Below are 22232 nucleotides of genomic sequence, written 5' to 3' on the forward strand. Positions count from 1 at the left end.
CGTAATTTTCTTATTTTTCAGTAGGCAATCAGAAGTTTTTGATCTTTCATGCTGTAAGAAAAAAGAAAAATTGTCTACTGCGATGAATATGCTGTAATGCTACTTAGGTACTTGATATTAATCAATTTAAGCAAATATATGCTTACATTATTATTATTATTATTCGTCTTTATTACTTGACACATCCAGAGAAGTACAATACTGTTAGAAGCCTAACCATAACTAAATAACTAACTAAATGACTAAAAACTAACTAACATTAAGAAACTAGAAAGTTATTGTGACGCATAATGTAACCATATGTATCGCCGAGCTTTACATTTAAAATCAGGAAACGAATTTAAACCTCGAATATCAGGTGGGAGGGAATTATAGTAATGAGCCGAAATATAAGCAAAGGATGATTCAAATTTAGATGTCAAGTGTGTCGGTATGGAGAGGAGACTTGGGTGTCATTACTTGTGCGTTAAAATTATTGAAATAAATATTAGGAATTTATATTATGTGTTTAGTGCTGGCGGTTTTAGGTAGGCGAAACTTTCGGCGGTTCTAGTGTTAAACAGTGTTTGCTGTAGGTAATTGAACTGTGCCGGGGTAACGATCACTGTATCGATACGCTGTTGCTCGATTAGGCTCTGAAAATGCAAAGTGTGAACCTCGGAGACCGAGATATATGCCTGAAGGCACGATGGCTCGTCGATTGTTTATCAAGATGCACGTCATTCGTGCTTTTAATTGCCCTTCGATCCGCCACTCATTGCGAAAGCGTTTCGAAACGGGCAGAAAGCATCCGCGGTGAGAAAGTTCGTGGAGCACCGTTTAAAAGTGGCCGCAATCAGATCGACGGCGATTTGCATGGGATAAGGTTTACGATCGCGAAGAACCACGGGCGCGCAGTTACGATGCAAAGCAGTCGGCATTTCTAGTGGAGTCGGTTCGTGTTCATGATGAGATTTGAAAACCGTGGAAGAGCGTTCCTTTCCCTGCTGTCCGTCTCGTTCGACCTGCTCGCAAAAATAGAAAATCGAAGCTCAGCTGTGCCTGACAGCTCGTAATTACGTTACGAATAAAATTAAACGCGATTTCTATGATTTATTAGCCACGGTTTTAATAAAGCTGCGCACCTTATCGAACAGGATTATTAATATTAATAGCGAGCGAATATCCCCCCTAATTAATTTCAGATTCCCACACATTTGCGAACGTAATATATAATTCTCTAATTAGCACTTTTTCTCCCATTCCGCAAGATTTGTGACATTCTGTCACAGGACTCGATTGAATTTAATTAAGGTTCTCGGGACTCAAGTTGTCTCTCCGCAGTTTCCCCCGTTACAAAATCCAACGGATGTGCCGCAGTCTCGTCTTCGCGTCGAAAGAGAGCAGAGCGAAAAATCGCTCCCGCTGGAAGTGGCGCCGTGCACGGTGCGGGAACCGCGTGGCTTACCGTTTCCCGCTCGAAATGTAACTCTCGTCCATTACATTACTTGAGAAGGCGTGTTTACACGGTGTGAGAGGCGTCGCGGCTTCAGGGCGGACCAATCGATGATTTCTCGAGAGTCATTAACTCATATAACGAATGATACTGGGAGCGGCGACGTGATACCCGCCATGCTATATGCCTGTCAATTGCAGCGGCTTGATGGAATCGTGGGCCGCGGATTGATACTTTCCCGGGCCTCGATAGCAGCGGCGTTAGTTTCATCGAGCGTACCGAGACCGGGACACCGTCCTTGCGTTCCTTTCGATGCGTCCGACGTGCTTAAATACCAGAAAACAACCTGCCACCCGCTGATACAGGTAGAATTAATTGCTTGTCAGCCTGGGAAACAGATAAAAGCGTTCTCACCTTCTGATCTCTTCTTCGTCCCTTCGCCGTATTATTCAATGATCTCAGCTCCGCTTCCTGCGGAGGATTCAATCTTAAGCGGTCGAAGCAAGCGCATCCATGAAATTATTAGCGGTAAGATGAGACGCTTTAAGAAACTGGGATAAGGGTGGTATCGGGATCTAAGGGAGCTTATTCTACTTAAGTACTTACATCTGAGATACGATGATCATAGGCACAGCACAGGTACGTTGAAATGCGGATAAATGTGCGTCACATAATTAGGGGGGGTGCCCCTTGAGCGGGATTGCTACAGCTATCAGATTCGCAAGTAAACGCCCCACTTCGGTAGGTCAGTGCGTGTCCCACCCGACCGTATTTAGTGTCTATCGGAAACGCGTCAAGATAAGGTATCGGTTCGCAACGTTATCGTGGCCGTTCGTGTGACGAAACGTGGTAGTCCCCCCATTTTTTCTTTTTATAACTGAAACGCCGGCGTTTAACTGTGTTCTCGTTACTTTTATCGGCGAATCTTCAAGATCGATCCAGTCTACCGCAACGTGCCGTGGCGATCGTGTCGCGCCCCGTCTTCGCGACATTAAACGGCGTATCTGCAATATACATTTTTAAGGGTCCGTATAACCGCGGACAGAGCGAAACCTGTTATTTCTAATTTCTATCTGGTTACGTTACAAACTGACGATCTCGAGATTCCGTTCGTGTGACACGAGTTGTCCGTGAGATCCTGCTCCTACGATCTATACCGCGGAACGACGGAAGCTTGCGAAATTAGTGGGACAATTGAATCGTACGAAGGGTCTCGTAAAAACTTTCGACGGAACAATAGTTGCCCGGTTAATGGTTGGTTAAGTGGTTAAGCGATAGATTAGCGACTGGCCCGCTGTGTTGCAATGTGAAACGTGTTGTGTCGGCAGATCAGCGTAGGAGCCATGTCACCGGATCGGCGCAACGGATCGCGAGAAATCGACGTAGAACCGGGAGAATCGGACCGCCTGCCAGACACGCTACGGATCGAGTGAAGTCGTCGGCCAATAATCGAGGATCGACACGCGAGATCGGTCCAGCAGCTTGCAACCTACGGCCTCCCCGCTGGCCTGGCCAGCTACTATGCGAATTGAAGCTCTCAGCACCCTCGTCGCGGTAAGTTTACCTCGTCTGTGATCTCTCTTAGCCATTCAACTTGCAACCATGTCTCCCAGAATTTGCAATTTCCACGTGTCAAAAACCCCGTTGCGTATTAAACATTTCGTGTTATAAGGAATTAGGATTCTGGTACTTTGTTCGCGTTTAAGTTCACTCTGAAGGGGTGAAATCAGCCCTTAATGTTATCGCGTTCTTTCGTTTTTTTTTTTAATATAACCTTTTAATGTAACTTTGAGTATAAGAATCGTTCAGTGTTTTATGCTCTATCACACTACCAAAATAGAAGTAAAATTGGGAGGTGTTTTCACCCTTTCAGAGCGAATTTCCGTAGAATATGTTTTACGTTCACTCGAAGTTTCTTTAAAAGCTGACTTTTTTGGTTGGGAGCGTTCCCTTGTTAGTGGATCTATGACGATACAAAAGGATTATAAGCGATTCTCCTGATTTATTTTTAAATGAAAGCGATGATAATATTTAGTGTATAGGTTTTTTATTTAAAACGGTCCTGGAACTTTGGATAATTTGAAGCTTACTGGGTGACATCATCGCGCTAATAATAACAATAATAATAATAGTATCCGTCTACCTCAAATTTAAGATAAGTGATCTCTAAATGCTGTGCTGGCTTTCTTCACAATAACATTCTTTGCCATAATCATTGGGCATACTACTTAGTCCTACTTTTCATGCACTCTTTTCGTGATAATAGGGTAGATGCACCATTTGTGGCCACCTTAAGGTATTGTACGAGTTCCGGCCACTTCTTAAAAACTGTAATATTTTTTTTCGTGTAAGCAATAAATATAACCTTATATTTCTGGCGGTATACTAAACAAAATATTTATAATGTGAAATTCCCCACATAATAATGATCTGCGAGCAGTTTAAAAATAAGATAATTATGCACATGGCCAAAGACGGTGCAATGGCCACAAACGGTACACCTACCCCAAGTATCCTAGGATCTGCATGCTAACGCGAGGGATAATTACGATAAATACCCCACGTGTAACCAATCTAAAGCAGAGGGTATTCGCAATTACCACGCCAGGAATTAACGTCCATTGCCACACATCCTTCACCCTGCAAAAATTGCGATACCGCGAACAACCTGAGGATTTCAGGATCCGTTCACCATCCCCGATAAACGTCCACGTTCTCCTTTCCTCTCGCCGTGTTTCGTGTCCCCGGTTCCGTCCGCCGCGCGGTTGGGCGCCTTCAGCGTGTTTGATAATAATTTTCGGACGTGATCCCTGCGGTCGGACTAACTCGCGGCTAGGTTTCTAATGACGAAGATTTCCTTCCCACGCGGCCTTTCGTGACTGCCGCAGAAGAGGCTTTTAATGGTCCTTTTGCCGGCATTGAGAAATAATCTGACACGAACGGCTGCATAAATAAATGAATATATACACACCCGGATCGACGAGGGATTTATGGGAATATTTTTACTGCCGTCTTCCACTCGTAAAGTGCCGATCATCTCTGCCGACCTTCTTTCGCTCCCGAAGCCGCCTAACAGAATATTGTTTTCACACGAAGTTTCTGCGCTCACTCGGATAAAATCTGACTTCTGATATCCGAGTTGCCGAGCCTCGTTTGAATAAAAAGAGCCTAGGCGTCCCGTGTTTACGCGGCTCGCCGGCTGCACAGCGGAGTTACGAGAGCGCTCGAATTTTTTATTACTCACCCTCGGAGCTGGGAGATTTAACGATTAAGGAACGATACTATTTCATCGGGGACACGTTAGACTGCCGCCGCGATTCGAAAGCCGTTAATGACACGGCTATAACGGCGGCCGCTGCAAGAATATCGGGAACGCAATAACTTTTCCGCCGAAGATCGATTACCGCCGGTGCAAATTAATAAATCCAGCCTTTCACTGCGGCATTTCCAAGGCGATTCGCGACGTAGGTCATAATATTGCGCGTTACGCTCGCAACGCGACAATTGGCGCCAGATCGGCATTGATGCCGATTCAAAGCCCCCTAAAACTGGTCTAGCCGCTGCTGGGGCTCGCGTACGTTCCCCGAGCTGGCTAAAGAGGCTTACTATCAGGCATCGTTCGAGGAACAATGGAAATATTTCATCGTAAGCTTCCTGCACAAATCATTGCTCATCAGGGGAAATGCTGTAGGAAGTGCGACGTTAGGAATTCGTGATTGCAACTGCGACGCGAATCAACGTTTCGCGGGGAACGACGAGTGCCAATTTTTCAGGAAAACGTAATTGAAGATGTAAGAATAGAATTATAGAATTATTCGCAAGGCGCGCCAAGCGACATGGCGTTCGCCGTGGAGCGTCTGGCTGGAAACAGAGGACGATCGAGGTGGGCCTCGGTCCGCAGCCGACTCGCTAAATAAAATCAGTTGTTGCTAACCAGCCGAACGATACGTCTCCTTTATTTAACCGTTCCCGATATTCACTCCTACAAAGAGTCCTTGCCCTAGTAACATTTACTGTTGGGATTTTGATGGCCAACTAATTCCCAACTTGGGGATACTGTGGGCCAACCAGAAATGCTACTAGGGTGTAGGAAACGCTGTGACAAAAATCAAAATTTTCAGGAGATAGGAAAAACTTCCCTGACTTTAAGTTATTTACGAAATTTGATTTGTTCTGATTGCTAAATATGCTTAAGTGTAGGAATAATTTTTCTATTTTTTTTTTTGCATTAACGTAGTCGAAATTCATGAGAAAAAATTGTATTTGTAGAAAACCCTGTATGTACCACCTCTTAGTTGCAGGGAAAATTCAAAGTGCTATTATTCATTTGCAAGCAGTGGCGTTGGATCTACCAGCGGTACCATCTTTTAGCACTATTGGTGACTTATTTACAGAGGGAAATTACATTAAAATTCTATACTATAGTATTACCATAGGCAAGTAGCACAATTTCCGATAAAAATTCTTCTTTCTTTTTAACTTTAGTACTTACAGTGTTTTCGACAAGGTGTCTCTTCGATTTATGTAATTCCCACAGCAACAGATTTATCTTGCATTCTCGTATCGTCAAAATTAAAATCTACTTAGTGGAATCACTCGAAGATTGATCGTACTCGTGTCTTGTGCAGAAGATTGAAGTATCTTCCTTATATAACGCGAAGGTGTTGAATGTCTGTGCAACAAAGTCCAGAAGTGTTCCCAAAAGGCTGTTAGTATTCTCGGCGCGCGATACCCTCGAGTGGATTACGCGCGCAGCGAGTAGACAAGTCCAATTACCGATTAATCGTACAGTCCGCGAGCTAATTGGAGTTTAGAGCTTCCCATTTCGCGGTTGGATATCATCCGTACCGCTATAACGATCGAATTTCTGCCCGGAAGCGTACGTCAGTCCCCACGCTCGGCTCGGGCAGATCGATGGCCCTGTTAACGGGCGGTATCGCATACCAGGTTTATCTACTGGATGTTGCGCGTTGACGTACGAATATCCACCGCCGATTAATGCCACGATGGCGATACTGTCCGGCACGGTGTTGATAAACGACGCTCGCCGTTAACGCGGTCCCCCCTGCGAACGGATAATTTAATAATGGCAGATTAGCAGCTCGAGCAGACGAGCGAACCAGGCTGGGCTGCACCAGCGACGATCAGGAAAATCGTGGCCACATTAGTATGCTAATCGCCCTCTCGGCGCCAATAGTTCCAATAAATAATTCTCTTAACGCGGCGTCAGACGACAGCCTGTCCTGCTACGTATACCCGCTACCGTTATGCGTGCATCCCCAGGACTCGATGACAGTCTGATAACTTTCCAGGTTTATGCTGGGCCCCGTGGAAGAACGCCCGATTCCCGTGATCGCGCAATAAATAAACGCTACCTCTATATTTCATCTACAGCCAGCTACCGTATATCATTATCTGAATCCACGATTATTCTGCCACGTTAAATGTCCCGGAGTGGCTCCTCGTCGTTTCCAAACAGGATCGAGCTTCTCGATGTGGTTACTATGATAGGAGTAGTTAACGCTTGCCACGAGGTAACGCCTGGCTCTATTATTTCCTGTATTAAGGGTGGACGTCCCAATTGCTGATAGCGTCCCTATTACTGCCACTTGATTTATTTTACTTAATAAAAACGTAACGCATAAAGATTAGTGTACGAAAAATATATTATTAAATTGGGACTGTTTCTTATTATTATTGAGGTGGGAGACGCGAGGGTGGTAATAAATTACACTTCTTAATAAACTCAACAAAGAAGTATGATTTATTTTAACACCGAAAACTACTTTGGAGAAAATATCGAGCGTACCGCGTGCACAAATTTGGGAAAACCCCGGGCCCTGAGAACAAGGGAGGTTTCGTCGCCAGGCGAATCCAACAGCCACGAAACCTTCAGTTGAACTTTACGACCTTACCTGGTCGCCTTCTACTCCGCTCGAAAATTCGATGCGACGCACGCTCGATTCAAATTCGTAGGAATGGAGTTCCTGGTGACGAAGGTTTTCTCCTTCTAATCTTCGCCTTTTACGGTGAGTTACACTGCGATGCTTTTTTGCAAGGAGGCTTCGTCTCGTTGGTGACACGCTGTTCTCGACGGTGGCCAGAAAATTCCGCGGTACTGCTAATTGACCGCTAGACTAAGTTCCTGTACGCATCGATCATGCCACGGATTGGTTGGACGGAAAAGAACACGCAAAAATTCCTTCAGGCGTCAAGTTTGATACGGGAACGTGAGCTGCGATAACGCGGCTAAATACATCGTGTAATTTCTTCGTTACCGAGGCATATAATTTGCCCCTCTAATGACAGTGATCGACTAATTAATTGATCGCTGGGGAATAAATTCACGGCTTAAATGATCGCGTGTCTCGATACCGAGACACGCCGAATGCCGCGGTGGCACGCGTGATCGAAGAAGAATACCTGCCGACGCAAAAAGAGGGGGAGAAAAGGAGAGTATCTCGGAGGACTTCGAGGCGGGCACGACTGGAACACCACTGGATGATCCTATTGGGAATCGCGCCTCCACCGTCCGCGTATCGATTTCAAAGCGACCGACCTACCTCCTCGGAGCTGAATCATCGTCCACCCACGCCAGCTGTCCCGCGATCGCGACCGTCGAAACTGTCCGGACGATTCCGTGGGAAGCTGCGGGGAATGAAGCGATTACCGTGCTTATTATTCGCGCGAGGCTTCCCCGATAGCGGTGATCTTAACAATCTTGGTAATCGGCGCTTGCCAACGGACGCGTAATGAAACTGGTTCCGGGCAAACTGGTTTAAAGTAAATTAGAAGAATTAATTGGTGGCTTGCTAGGAAGTGTCTCGGCGCAAAAATCAGGATAGATCGATGGGTAAACGGCGGCAGACAGACGTCGCGAGTTTATGTTTAATTAACTACTGCTCGAAGGCTTCAAAGGCAATCACGGGAAAAGTGGACCTAAGGGAGCAAGAAATTTCGAGTATCAATAAGAAATCAGCTTTTCCACTTAGACTACTTTCTAAGTAGTTCAGCAAGGAGCAGTTACTTGTTATATTACCTGCGTCGGTCCAACATTTAGCATACCGGTGACGTCCTTCGTTATATCCCCTCGTATTTATATTTACACGATGCACCGTCCACGCGTCCATCGGTGCAGAAAGAGAAGCCCACGTCCGTTTCGTAAAGCCGACGAGACGCGGGCGAACGGGACGCCTTCTCCTGTTATCGTCGGGACGCATCGCAGCGATCGAGCCTGTAATTTAAAACAATTTTCAAATAATATATTACGAATCGTAGCTGGGAGTATAAAAGGGGGTTGGTCCACTGGCGTGCTCCCTTTGTTTCCTGCCTTCCGGTGATTTAGTGTGTCGTGGGTGGATGTTGCCTCGAGCGTGCTATCTTGCAAGAGGGCTTTTCGGTGGAGGGCCTCTGATAGAAAATTATGCGCGAAAGAATCGTACCTCCACTCGTATCTTTATATCCGTTAAGAGTACACCGTCGATCATCCCGATTATCCTCTGTCGACAAATCATAGCATTAGGTATCCATTTCGTTCGCGGAATCCTCTTGCTCGTGCGTTTCTGCGCGACTTGGAGCTCGACAGGCCCACGGAAACGTGGTTGCAGGCCATCTGCGTAGGCTCACGTTGTAGCGCAAGGAGCGCGTCGTTAATTTGTCGCGTCGCGAGGGATAAGGGTCCTGCGGTCTCACGCACGGTCGTCCTCCGAACCGAGGAGGGCCTTATGGTCCCCTGTACGCACGATTTACGCGCGCGCGCCGAGCGCACGGAACAGCGAGCCGTCTAACCAAATATTTATACACGTCAATCATTACAGACAGCGGAGCATTCTGTTGTCTAAACAGGCCGTTTTCCAGGACCGTTCACTGCTCCTTGCTCCGTGTCTTTAACGAGGCTTTCCGGGGTAACTAAGCTTTCTTTTGTAATTTGCTTCCCTGGTTGGTTTTCCGCGGTGAGAAAGCCATGGGCCGCGATTATAAGCAGCTTCTGCGTTGGCTGTACGATAAACAGCAACCGTGGTGTTCCTGTCCACGCAGGCACTATATAATTAACGGAAGAAAGTACCCACCGTGCCAATTAATATCCCCAGAGATTGGAATTCCATTGCTGTTAATTTATAAATTTACAGTCCCACTGTACTCCAGATACGAATTCGCGACTCTTAGTATGCTAATTAGCCTCGGCGTGCGCGCATGCTCGTGCTACCTCCAATTTACACCTCCGATTTTTCTCTCATTACGGGAGCTTTCAGCTCCGCGCTAATGTATGCGCGCTCGACGAGAGAAAGTCCGCATCCACGCCGCAGAGTTACGCGTTATAATTGTTGGCTGGTTGTCTAACGCGGCGAAGTTACGGTTGATAATAACCGTGCGTCGTGCCCAGGCGACGGTCCATCAGCCGCCACCGGTGATCTCGAGCAAAGGTTAATAAGAAACTCCGCCGCTGACATTTGAATCACTCGATTCTCGCCACCATTTCTGCCCTATCATCGCGATTGCACGCTCGGCGGCGGCTAACTGCCGCATTTACGGAGTGGCAGCTTGTTTGATCAGCAATACTTGGGGCTATCGTCCGCGTTCCATCGACAGATCATCTCCGCGGCGACTGTTAATAGCCTCGCCGCGAGAATAATTAGTTACCTGCAATTGCAACAGGGTAGGAGAGACTTCTCCGCGTATGACGTTAAAGCCTGTCGAGCTGAGGAAACCACTTGCAGAGAGAAAAATGGAGGGAATTTAGGATGTCCATCGACGCGCTGTTCCATCGTATGCGGATAGCAGCAGAGTCGATTAGGGTGTGCCACGATTTTCCCGCGCTCAACGATCCTCCCGCGACGAAACAGGGACACCGCGGGATTCCGCAAAGCTTTTCCCCCCGCATTTCGAGAGAGACGGGCCACGGTATTCAAATGACTGCTGCCGCGTTACGATGCCGAGGAGGAGGCTTATTACGATCGCGGATACCGAGGCTTGTACGCCTGTCTAAGTAGTTATTTCCCATATAACGGCACAGTTTCGCCGCTCGAGAAACCAGAGGCTCGTTGGAGAGTTATAAATTATCGCCCCTGGCCTGTCCAATCGCTGCGCGCCGCTGCACGGGAAAAAGAATCCCGACCAATGGTAGCAGAGAATGTGCAGAGTCTGTGCCCGCGCTCCTAACTACCGCCTCCGGTTCAGGATAGCGCAGTAAAATCGGCAATGCCGCTGTGTAGACCGCTCCATTATTCCGATCGCCGCTCGTATCACATTGTATGATAATCGCGGCGATCCATCATCCGGCGATTCCATTCTCTGACCTGAAAATCCGCAGTCCCCGGAGCACGGCGTGGCCAGGAAAAAGGGTGCCAAGGATGTCGGCGAGAGAGCATTGTAGGCGGACCGTTTCGATCCCGCGCTACCACCTAGCCCCGATAACTCAATTGGTCGAGGGAGTGCAGGGCAGCGAGAGCCTTTCGGTTTTGCAAGCCGTATCTACGATTGCAATTAACGTAGTCGGGGCAACGGTAACTCAGTTCCTCGAGCAGGTTTCTACCGCGTGTCCGGAGATTCTCCTCGTATCTCACGTTCGTTAAGCCGTCGCCATTTAATTCTAAGGACTGCGCCGGGGCGCGAAGCTTGAGAAGCCGCGACGAACTTAATCGCAGTCCCCGGGGTCCACGTTCGATTGCCCGTTATCGCGGACTCGCGTTACTTCACGTATCCAGTTGCGTTAAGTCAGCGTCGACTGCTCCACCTTGCCTCGAGTTAATGGGCCGTTAAGCGCGGATCACCTCGCGTTATGTCACGCCGCGGTGGCCACCTCTCCGTGCGTGTTCCACGCGAGGGAGCAGCGACGACACACCCCGACGCCAGCGGACGTCGCCGCGCAGACCGTAAACTCGCGCCGGGCCGGAGATAGTATCCAGGGACCGCGCGCGTACGTCGTCGGCCGTGATTTCGGGACCGGTAACCTGCGGCACGGACAGACGGATCCCATGCGTCTCTTGCGTGCGGACACGCGTGCGCCGCGCCGCGGACAGACATAAATAAGCGCGCCGATAAGCCGCGTCTGTTCGATACCCGCGCTCCGGTCGCTCTGAATGTTATCGGTGCACCCCGCGCGAGGGTACCGTGCATCGAGAGCGCCGCTCGAGTTCCCTGGGACACCCGAGGCACGCCACGTGTACAGTTACCTCGTTCGATTCTCAACGTCCCGACAGATATCTCAGCAAGCATTTCTATATTATTATTTTTATTATTATTAAATTAACGGGAGAACCCTTTAGATACGAAGTTTAGAGCAAATTAGTACGAAGATAAAGTAAATATAACAAAAACATAAGATAAAATAAAATGTAAAACAATAAATTAAAATTAAGTGAAATAAACACTTATTTCGGATAGAACAAATTTAATTCTGTTTATTTGGTACCTTATTTAATGCTCTTTAAGTGATTTAAATAAAGCATATTGAGGATTTTCGTTTCCGAGGTATAAGGAATTGTCAAATAGTACTATTAGAAATTGCGACGAAATCTACAGTTTAGTTAAACATTATTATTGATTTAGCATTAATTTATTCCACAGACTAGAGCCCAATATATACATAAATATTTGTAAAAACCCTTTGTAATACAATAATAATACGATGGATGCGAACGCATATACGTAAAATGACGTATCACTGACAGATTTAAATATTAATAATTTGAAGAGTGGGCTGAAGTGGGGAATGATTTTTGCATGATTCTGTAGAGGAAGGTGTGCTGAAAATATTCCAATTGGTTAGAACGTGGAACGCGATAGAACTTGAAAGATATTCCTTGTCAATGGTAAAGAACATTGACAATTTTCTTTATTTCATTGTTCATTATTATTTTAATACATTACGAACAGTAATGTTTAGTTAACGGCGTTAATTCTCAACGCAAAAGAATGCTCTTCATTCTAGAAAAAGAAAACGGAGGGTAAATATTAAACAGGGTCGTCAGGGCATCTCTGAGAAGGAAGCAGTTTTGTCTGGTAAAAAATGCTATCTTTAAAATTATATCTATCTTAAAAATATTTCCAGTTTCGGGGCTGTTGGACATTTAGGAAGTGGTATACATTCAGTAGATTTCGATAGGAGAAACTTCCTTTTGGGGCCGAATGACCACTCCTACCCCTATTCCGACCACTGTGCGGCAGCCTGCACAACGATCGACTCGCAATGTTATGGCGAGAACGATTCGTCCCTCCGAATTTCACCGCGCAGGCTAATTTGAAACTACGCGCCCGATAAATCCGCCGAAAATCTGGCGTACGCGACCTCAGAGCTGCTTGCATGCGACCTGGGGTGGCTGTAACTTACAGCCGATTGGCTCGTATTTTTCTCCGCGAAACGTCGCCATCGAAACGAGTTTGCAATCCGAGCGCCGTACTTCACGGTTCTGTTGCGCCCCCGATCGAGCGGAGCCGCGGTAAATCCTTAGCCGGGCGATTGATAACGATCGGGGGCAACTGTCCGAGGCTGTCATTGGACGAAGAATCGCGAGACCTGGCCGTGATTGCCGTACGACCCGACGCCAGTGGACGCGCGCGTCGCGTTAAGGGACACTCGCTGAAATATCTGGCGACGAATCGTGACCGCTGCCAACCAACGACCGGGCTAATTCCGACTTTCGGGAACGCGCCTCGCATTCCTACCAGCTCGGCCGTTTCATTATCAGGCGGAAGACCGGGCTGCGACGAATTCGAGACGCTAATTAGCGCGTTGCGGGCCCGAGGCAGGCCTCTTGGTGGCCCTCCGGGGCACCGACCACGTTGCGGAGAAGCTCAAGTGCGTCGTTCACTCGACTCCTCACGGGGAAATATATACGATGCACCCATGGGTACTGTGCTCTCTCGGCGCTCGAATGCAACCGCTAAACTGTACACATAACATCGATGTTACGGTACGGTGTCTTTAACGAATGGCAATGAATGTTTCTTTTCCCCCTAAACCTTCTTTTCCTGGTTTTTAAATCAGTCTTTTCCTGGGTTTTAAATCAGTCTTTTCCTGGTTTTTAAATCAGTCTTTTCCTGGGTTTTAAATCAGTCTTTTCCTGGGTTTTAAATCAGTCTTTTCCTGGGTTTTAAGTCAGTCTTTTCCTGGTTTTTAAATCAGTCTTTTCCTGGTTTTTAAATCAGTCTTTTCCTGGTTTTTAAATCAGTCTTTTCCTGTTTTTTAAATCAGTCTTTTCCTGGTTTTTAAATCAGTCTTTTCCTGGTTTTTAGATCAGTCTTTTCCTTGTTTTTAAATCAGTCTTTTCCTGCTTTTAAATCAGTCTTTTCCTGGTTTTTAAATCAGTCTTTTCCTGGTTTTTAAATCAGTCTTTTCCAGGTTTATTAAATCAGTCTTTTCCTGGGTTTTAAATCAGTCTTTTCCTGGTTTTTAAATCAGTCTTTTCCTGGTTTATTAAATCAGTCTTTTCCTGGTTTTTAAATCAGTCTTTTCCTTGTTTTTAAATCAGTCTTTTCCTGGTTTATTAAATCAGTCTTTTCCTGGTTTTTAAATCAGTCTTTTCCTTGTTTTTAAATCAGTCTTTTCCTGCTTTTAAATCAGTCTTTTCCTGGTTTTTAAATTTTCCATACGATTTGAGAGAGACATGTATACCGTAGGTGGTTATTTTGGGAAGATGATTTCTGTTTAGCTTCCCACTTTATAGTATAAAGTAAGGTACTGACAGATCCGCTTGCCTTCCTGGCCTGCGGACGACCCTTGAAAACAGACTCCTCTGTTACAGTTTACCCCTGTATTCTTTAGTTCGTACTAAATTAATTCCGCCGGGGACTTTCAGAGAAATGTCGGAACGCGCGCAGATTCTGTGTGTTCTGGGCACATTAACCCCCCGCGACCCTTAACCCCCAAATACTCCAGCGAAACTGATGCACCGCGTTCCCAATCGTGAAAGCAACTTAATGCACCCAAGAGCACATTCGTTCTCGGCGAATGCAATATCGTCCCCTAACAGGGCCATTACTTAAAGAACAAAGAAAAAAGGAAGTACATTATAACGATCCGTGCTGCGGATTAAAGGCCGGTTGCATTATATTCATGACGCCGCTTAACAATTATTCAAGGAATTCCAGTTCCTCGTTATTTCAACCAGCCCCTGCTGTATATCAAATTCATCCTACCACGCGGTACCCAAAACCTGCCCGGAGATTCACAAAGTCCCTTTCGCCGACGCGGATGAAAGCTTGCGCCCCTGCTCGACGATCCTTGCCGCCTTTCGTTCGTTTTCGTCAAGCACCAAAGTCGTTAAGTGACCGTAATGCCGCGTCGGACTAGCCGACGCACGAGGATCGATTGAAATCGCGCTGGCCAGCGTCGAATAGCCCTCTCGTCGATGAGCCAACAGCCAGCCGATAAGGATCCGAGAAAACTCGGTGTGTGGTCCCGTTGCGCGTGAATATCCGTTTAATCCGAGCGCCAAAGGCCCCGGGCAACCGCCAGTTCCCCGTACGGGAGGCGCCAGTTAGTTAACCGCTCGCCACCCCGACGAGCAATGTCTTAATTAAGCGACACGGGTGCCGACTATCTTTTATTGTCCCATTTCTATAAATCTCCGGAAAGCCCGACGTTGCTATTCTCGACGTCGTCCTTCTCTCTACAACTGGCGACGCGACGTTAGCGACGCCGTTGAAATTCTAATTTCCTCGCTGTTTCCGTGGAGTGAAGGAGACTTAGCGGGAATGCTGACAACTTTATCTGGAATGATCGATAGGACTTGATCGAAGATTAAGCTAGACGATCGCGAAATCCATTCTCGGCTCCTTTTCGTTTCCTTATCCGTTCCGTTTAATTATTTCCTTCGGGTACTTCGCTGTATTGTGTGACTAATAGGGTTACGGACGGTGGCGAAGGGAGTTGGTTAAGCGACTTTCCTTCGGCTTAAATTGAAATTAAAAAAATTGAATCGAATGGCCAATAACGAGCAGCGGAATCGAGCTCTCCGACCTCTGATTCCTAGCTACGAGATGTATTCGGTGATCACAGCCGAATGTGTACGCGCAGGGGCGTTGCGCGGAGAAGAGAGGAGGAAAGGTATGGGGGGCGAGACGAGAACAGCCGCGAGGCCTGTTTTGCATAAAAATTATAAGCCGAATTAATGTTTTCACCTCCGTAAACGCGTACACGTGTACCCGTGGCCACGGTGCACATCGCACTTGGCGCAGTCGACCGATGCGTGACTAACGCAGTGGTTTATTGCACGTTAATACCGATCCGGTAACGCCGGTACTTTCTCACGAGGCGATTTCTTCTACCTGCCCCTGCGATCCTCGAAACCGTGTTGCCAACTCGACCTACGAAATCTCTGTGCTTAAGGTCTCTTCTCTTAAGGGGTTATACCTAGTCAGAAAAGAGGCGAATGTTTGTGAATTTTTTTTTAACAAGCGGGAGCGTATATTTTTACAGAACTTTTTGCACTTAATAGAGCAACATTTAAAGAACATTTGGTAATTTTTTCGTGGAAAAATATTTACGTTTATAATAAAGTAACAACCGACATCCAAGAAGCATTTTTTAACATTTGCTTTTGCGGTGAGCACTGCCATTCGGAACAACCAGATTGTCTAAAATCAAAAAACAAAATAGATTTCGTTAGTATATTAATGTATCCTCAGGTTGGCGGAGAGAATTTTCCGAAATATTAATTTGAAACAAAGTGGTGGCTATTTAAAGTTGAAATCCTGATTTTTTCGTGCAAAAATCGCGCGAAAAAAATCAGCCATTTTGTTTTAAATTATTATTTCGGAAAATTCCCTTCGTCAATCTGAGGATACATTAATATACTAACGAAATCTTTTTTGTTTTTTGATTTTAGACAATCTGGTTGTTCTGAATGACAGTGCTCATCGCAAAAGCAAATTTTTAAAAAGGCTTCTTGGATGTGGGTCGTTACTTTATTATAAACGTATATATTTTTCCACGAAAAAAATACCAAATGTTCTTTAAATGTTGCTCTTTTAAGTGCAAAAAGTTCTGTAAGAATATACGCTTCCGCTTTTTCAAAAAAAAATCACAAACATTCGCTTCTTTTCGGCCGCCTGACTAGGTATAACCCCTTAATGACACACAGGGTGAGATTAAATTGAAAATCCTAACACACGAGACTATCCTATACCCTCGCACACTTTCGTGCAGCTGTATTTCGGGTCGTTATTACGCCGTGTGTCTCACGGAATAATCCAGTGCACGGATAAGACCACCCGTCACGCCTCCCGTCCCGTATAAATTTCTTGCATTCACTATTAACTACTTAATTACCTACCTGTGCCGCAGTGTACACGCCGCGGTGTTCGATAGTACGATCGAGCAGCTCTGCAGTGTTTTCTTGTTCGTTTGCAGGTGGTTTGGCTGACCGCAGTCCTGTGCCCGCGGCTTGCTGCCGCCAACAACCTCACTTTATCCTTCTCCTCTCGCAAGGCCAGGGAACATCCTTTCAGAGGACACATCTCTCGCTGGTAAGTAAGTCGCCGCGACCTCTCCAATCTCTTACACTAGACGTTACCCCCCTCGCCGTGTCGCGAGACCATCCGCTACGTGAAACCGCCTCTTCCTTGAACGAACGCCCGCTCTCGCGATCGACGGAATTCCGCGGCATCGTTCAAGCATCGCGCAGCTGTCGCGAAATTTTATCGCCCGGTATTTTCATACAGCTGAATTTCAATTTTCAATCAACGCCCAGCGAGCCCGTATATCTCTTCGGCAGCGGTGTCACTGGACCGCTTTTCGCCCATTATTTATTGCCGCCGGTCGGCTGTCTTAATTATTATTAATGACCGGCGCGGGGAACGTTCGGCCGGCCAGCCTCGGGATCAGCTCGCGTATCGTTTTACAAGCCGATTTCTGTCCTTCCACGGTTTTTCTGCGCCGCCAGGAAAGCTGCATTCTGTCGCGCGGTTTAGACACGAGCGGCTACGTTACCGGCACGCGCGGAATGCTATTTCTCTCTTCAGGGCCCGGCGCGGTCCCGCCTTTTAATAATTGGCCTCGAGCGGACCGTTGATCTAGCCGAGGGACCGACGAGACCGGAACCCCCCCCGTTCCTCTCCCGCCGGGCGGATTTCTGAGCGATTTCAAGCCCCAAGCCCCCGGCTGAACTTTTCCAGGACGCAGACCTTGGAGGACACGACCAAGCGGATGACTTATCGCGAGATGAACATGATTCTGCGACAGGAAGGAGGCGAGGACGGCCTTCCAGTCGATTGCTGCCCCACGGTATTGGAAATGGTGGAACCGGTCGGCGGTCGAAATCGGGACGACATGTACGTCCAGCTCTATCGGGATGGCCCGAACGCCCAGAGGTTCTTCGAGTACTCCTGCAGGCCAGACGTCCTCGACAAGCCGTGCAGGTTCATCGACCGGAAGTTCAGTAACCAGTCCAGATGTGTGCAGAAGTTCTCGTACACTTACGCTATCATTGAGAATTCTGGATCGAAGGTGAGCATGAAAAATCGGCTCAAGCTTTCATTGGCTGCCCCTGCCGCGCGCGATCCTTTCGCCTGTCGCGCCAGTTCGTTAGCTCCGACCCGTTTCCCCCGTTACTTCGGGAGACGGTGTCGAAGATTAGGAACGATACCGCCCGTACCTATCGATCGTCGCCAGCTTCCCCGAGATCCGTGACGACGTGGATCGCTCCGGTGTGTGATACGTAGCTGTCGAAGCAGTCTCGACGGGAAATCTCCAGAAGCCCTCGATCGCTAGCGGGCCGCGAGTGAATTACTTTAAGGGGTTACCTACCGTCAGGAGATAGATAACGAATCGAATCTTTGGGAATTTATTTCAGAAAGTACACGCATATTTTTATGCAATGGCTCTCGTATTCAGATGAAGGACACTTTAACAGGTTATTATATTATGTTTTGGTATAAAAATATTTAGTTATTGCACTATTACAACTGTTTTCCTGGAAGCTGTATTTGGAAACATGTTTTGCGGTGACCAACATTATTCGGAACTCGGTTATTTGAAATAAAAAAAAACGAGGAAGATTTAGTTAGTACAATAGTTTATCTAGTCTTTAATCGTTCCGTTTTATGAAATATTAATCTGGGACAATATGGCAGATGTTTAAAGCGAAGTGATAGATTTTCGTAGGAAAAACACTCATTTTTCATCCATAAAATCAAAACTATGCATTGGAAAAACAAATGCTTCGATTAAAGACTAGATTTGAATGTCTAGAAGAAACCTACAAAGTTTCAGAAAGATCGATGATGCGGTTTTGGAGAAATCGTGGTCACCGTTCTAAAAACAGCTTCCGGGAAATCAGTTGTAATTTTGCAATAGCTAAATATTTTTATACCAAAACATGATATAATAACCTGTTAAAGTGTCCCACATTTGAATACAAAAACCATTGCATAAGAATATGCTTGTACTTTCTGAAATAAATTCCCAAATAATCGATTCTTTTTCTACCTCCTGACGCTAGGTAGCCCCTTAAGTAAACGCAAGCCCTCGGCAGCGGAGATTAGCCAGGGGCCGATCTGTATTGTGGGTCGCAATTTGTAGTCGGGTAGGCTTTTTTTTATTTAAACTACAAATTTTCAACAATTTCATTGCACAGTTATGTACGGCATTAAAAGTCGTTCATTTTTTATTGGAATATATTTTTTTATATCTACTACAGTTTTCAAGATATACAGGAAAGTAGGAAATCACGGATTAACCTTTAAGGGGAGATTCCGGTCTAAAAGTCGATTTTTTTTATTTCATTTTTCGAATGTTCAACCTTTTAGGAATACTTGTTTAAAAGGATTTGTTGGAATTCGTAATATTCCCGAAGTTATAGGCATTTGAGTACATAAAACTTTAAACGCGTTTTTCTCGAAACAGTGTTCTCAAAACGGTGGGACCTGTATCTCCAAAAGTTATTATCCGATTCGACTGAAACCTTTTTTATTTTGAAGAATATACTTCTGGCTAGGGGGGAAACCAGAACAAATTACAAAAATAACATTTTTTTAGAAAATAACGACACTTGAACTTTGAAATCACTTTTCCCTATATTTTTCACCCTTTCAACGCCTTTGAAAATTATAAAATTTCATTTTTTGTATTTTTTTCTGGTTTCCCCCCTAGCCAGAAGTATATTCTTCAAAATAAAAAAGGTTTCAGTCGAATCGGATAATAACGTTTGGAGATACAGGTGCCACCGTTTTGAGAACTCTGTTTTTACGAATTTTACGAATTTCAACAAATCCTTTTAAACACTTATTCCTGAAATATTGAAAATTCGAAAAATGAAATAAAAAAAAAACGACTTTTAGACCAGAACCTCCCCCTAATCGTCGAGCCACCCGCGAGAGCCGTTCCTTCTTCGACGTGTCATAAAAATTCGATGCGAATTGGACGCTATGAGGTGGCTGTGTGTGTTCCAGAAGGGCGTGAAAGCGGAGCACAAGAGGCACCACAGGGAACGGCTGACGTTCACCGCGAACACGGAGGGCGGCGGGTCCATGTGGACGCTGGACTACATCAGGGTGAGAAGCGGCTGCAGCTGCGAGGTAATGCCGAAGCCGAAGAAGAAGAAGAAGTGCAAGAAGTGCAAGCTGAGGGACCAGGACCTGGACCCGGAGACGTGAGATACTGTGGGCTCGAGGGAGCCTGGGCGGAACCTACCTCGAGTTTCCGTGATGCCACCGAGAAAAGGAAGGGCCTCGCTGTCCAGCGATCGGTCACCCGATCTGAATCGAGAACGTGTCAGGAATGCGCAAAGAGACTCGAAACTGTTACCAGCGGAGGGGCGCACTGCTGGCGATTTCGCTTCGGCGATCTTAAGAACATTAACGCCGAATGTACCTTCTTCGATAGCTGTACCGTTTTTCTACTAACGCGTCGCGACAGTTTTAACGCCGTATTTATTATTAATATATAGCTTGAGAGTATGTACGTTAAGGGTTAGCGATAGGACTTCAGTGGGGAGGTTCTGCCAAACTGTACTCCGTTTATCTCTCTTAAGGCTTGGCGGTTGGCGTCGGCGAAATCTGGTTTAGTGAAGCAACTGAGTCAGCGGAATCTCCTGCGATCGAATGTGCACAGACTGATATTAGCATTCGAAGGCTTTCAGCGACGAACGTTTCGGTGTCCCGTTTTCGTTTACCGGCTACCATTCATTCGCGCGGCTGGTAATTGACCGACAGTCGAAGGCCACTAAGGGGCCGTCCCTCTGCCATCAAAGTCGGGGGAGTCGAGTGAGCGACTAATTTATTTGCTTCGATTAATAAAGTCAGACTAACGGAAGGGTACGGACGGACGTCTCGATTATGTTTCTATTTAACGCCTTAGGCAATACTTCCGTTCCCGCGGCCAGTTTTTTTTTTATCATACGTTCTTGTCTGTATATTATAAAGTTGCGCTTATACCGTTAATCCATCGTAGCCGTAAGGAACCGTAGGCTTTATGCTGTTTATCGTTAAGTGTAGCGTAATCCGTTGTGTTTCATAGATCTGCGTAGGAGTTCGTCGCGTATCAGCGACGCCGGCCAAACAGAATGCTACTTGAATTTATTTAATGAAGAGTAAATTGCTATTTAACGGACGCGTTATTGCGTTGGATATTCTTTTAAAGCGCTGATTGAGCGAGTCGGGAGGTACAGCGAGGGACGCGCTGCGTTAGCCTGCATTAGCTGGTAGCCATGACAAATATTAATAAATCTGAGTATATGCGATAAGATGAAACGCTCGGGATTGGAGCCAAGAGCTTGCTGCGTAGTCTAAACTATAAATTAGCATGTATGTGGAGTTTATTTTATATACGAGCACATAGGTACTTTTATACAAGTGTAACTTTTAAACGTGCATGTATGGGACTTAACGTTAATTTAACGCATAAAGGCAACGAGCATAAAACTTGCGCCGTTTTTTTTCACAGTTCTTTGCGACGCTCATCCGTCGTTCTGTACATATTAAGGAAGCACCACGAATGTTAATATAAATGTTAGTTTAATATGCGTTATATTAATGCAATCGCGTAAACTGTAAGCAATAATCCCCTTCGTTCAGGATGAGAAATATTTCATAGCGTTGTACTTAAATAACAGAAATCGTATTAGTCATGTGTACACACCGATAGTATGAATAACGAGCATGTTATTAATAACAGTTCTGCATTTTTAACGTATTTATGAATGTACTATAGTAGATTACGACGCACGTTTGATTGGTCAAAGTCTTTACAATAAATATATTTTTTTTCTATCACTGTGGTTGTATTAATATTTTAACAGATGGTTTCGACTGGATAACACTCGTGTACTATAACTATGCATCAGCTTTGCAGATCTATTCTCTGTATCGCCATGTAAAAAAACATTGTACATAAATGATATTAATACAATTGTTATAAAACGTGATTAATGAATTTCCTTCCCCAAGTTAAAAGCAGGGAAGCTTTATGTTCCATCTTGGTTTATTGCGAGGAGACGGATCTCGCGCAACCTTATCGATTCGGGGGAGAGTACGATCACAGCGCGGCGAGCAGTTGGAATTGGAATTCTATACGTGTACTGAATTTGTAACAACTTATGGTAACGTAGGGAAGGGGCATGTTCCTCCATTGGGTAAAAGGTACACTCTCTGACTTACCCAGTTTCGGGATTTAGCGACAGAAATTACAATGAACAAAGCACAGACCAGGGCGAAACTTCCGAAAACCGGTCAAACCCGATTGGGCTGAAATTTTGCAAATAGCTTCATTTTGCATAAAAATAACGTTTGCGAGAAGGATTTTTGGCGACTCGAAAATTTTTTTTTTACCATTTCAATGTCATTCTCTATCTTACCGACA

General features: G+C 45.8%; 1 protein-coding gene across 4 annotated transcripts in view; it reads left to right on the forward strand.

Annotated features, from left to right (window-relative positions):
* The window catches only part of LOC143366625 (uncharacterized), a 97854-nt gene extending 76058 nt beyond the window's left edge, over nucleotides 1-21796 (forward strand). Inside the window, exons 2-5 of one of the 4 annotated variants that reach the window (XM_076807823.1) lie at nucleotides 2764-2989; nucleotides 16788-16903; nucleotides 17552-17882; nucleotides 19826-21796. In XM_076807823.1, the coding sequence (XP_076663938.1) occupies nucleotides 2957-2989; nucleotides 16788-16903; nucleotides 17552-17882; nucleotides 19826-20029 (684 nt within the window). In that variant the 5' untranslated portion in view covers nucleotides 2764-2956 and the 3' untranslated portion in view covers nucleotides 20030-21796. Of the gene's footprint in view, nucleotides 1-2763; nucleotides 2990-16787; nucleotides 16904-17551; nucleotides 17883-19825 lie in introns of those variants that run through there. The other 3 variants (XM_076807822.1, XM_076807824.1, XR_013084777.1) reach the window with 3 other exon arrangements.
* The last annotated feature ends 436 nt before the right edge of the window (nucleotides 21797-22232 follow it).

Source organism: Andrena cerasifolii, chromosome 3 (genome assembly GCF_050908995.1).
Source record: "Andrena cerasifolii isolate SP2316 chromosome 3, iyAndCera1_principal, whole genome shotgun sequence".
Lineage (NCBI taxonomy): Eukaryota > Metazoa > Arthropoda > Insecta > Hymenoptera > Andrenidae > Andrena > Andrena cerasifolii.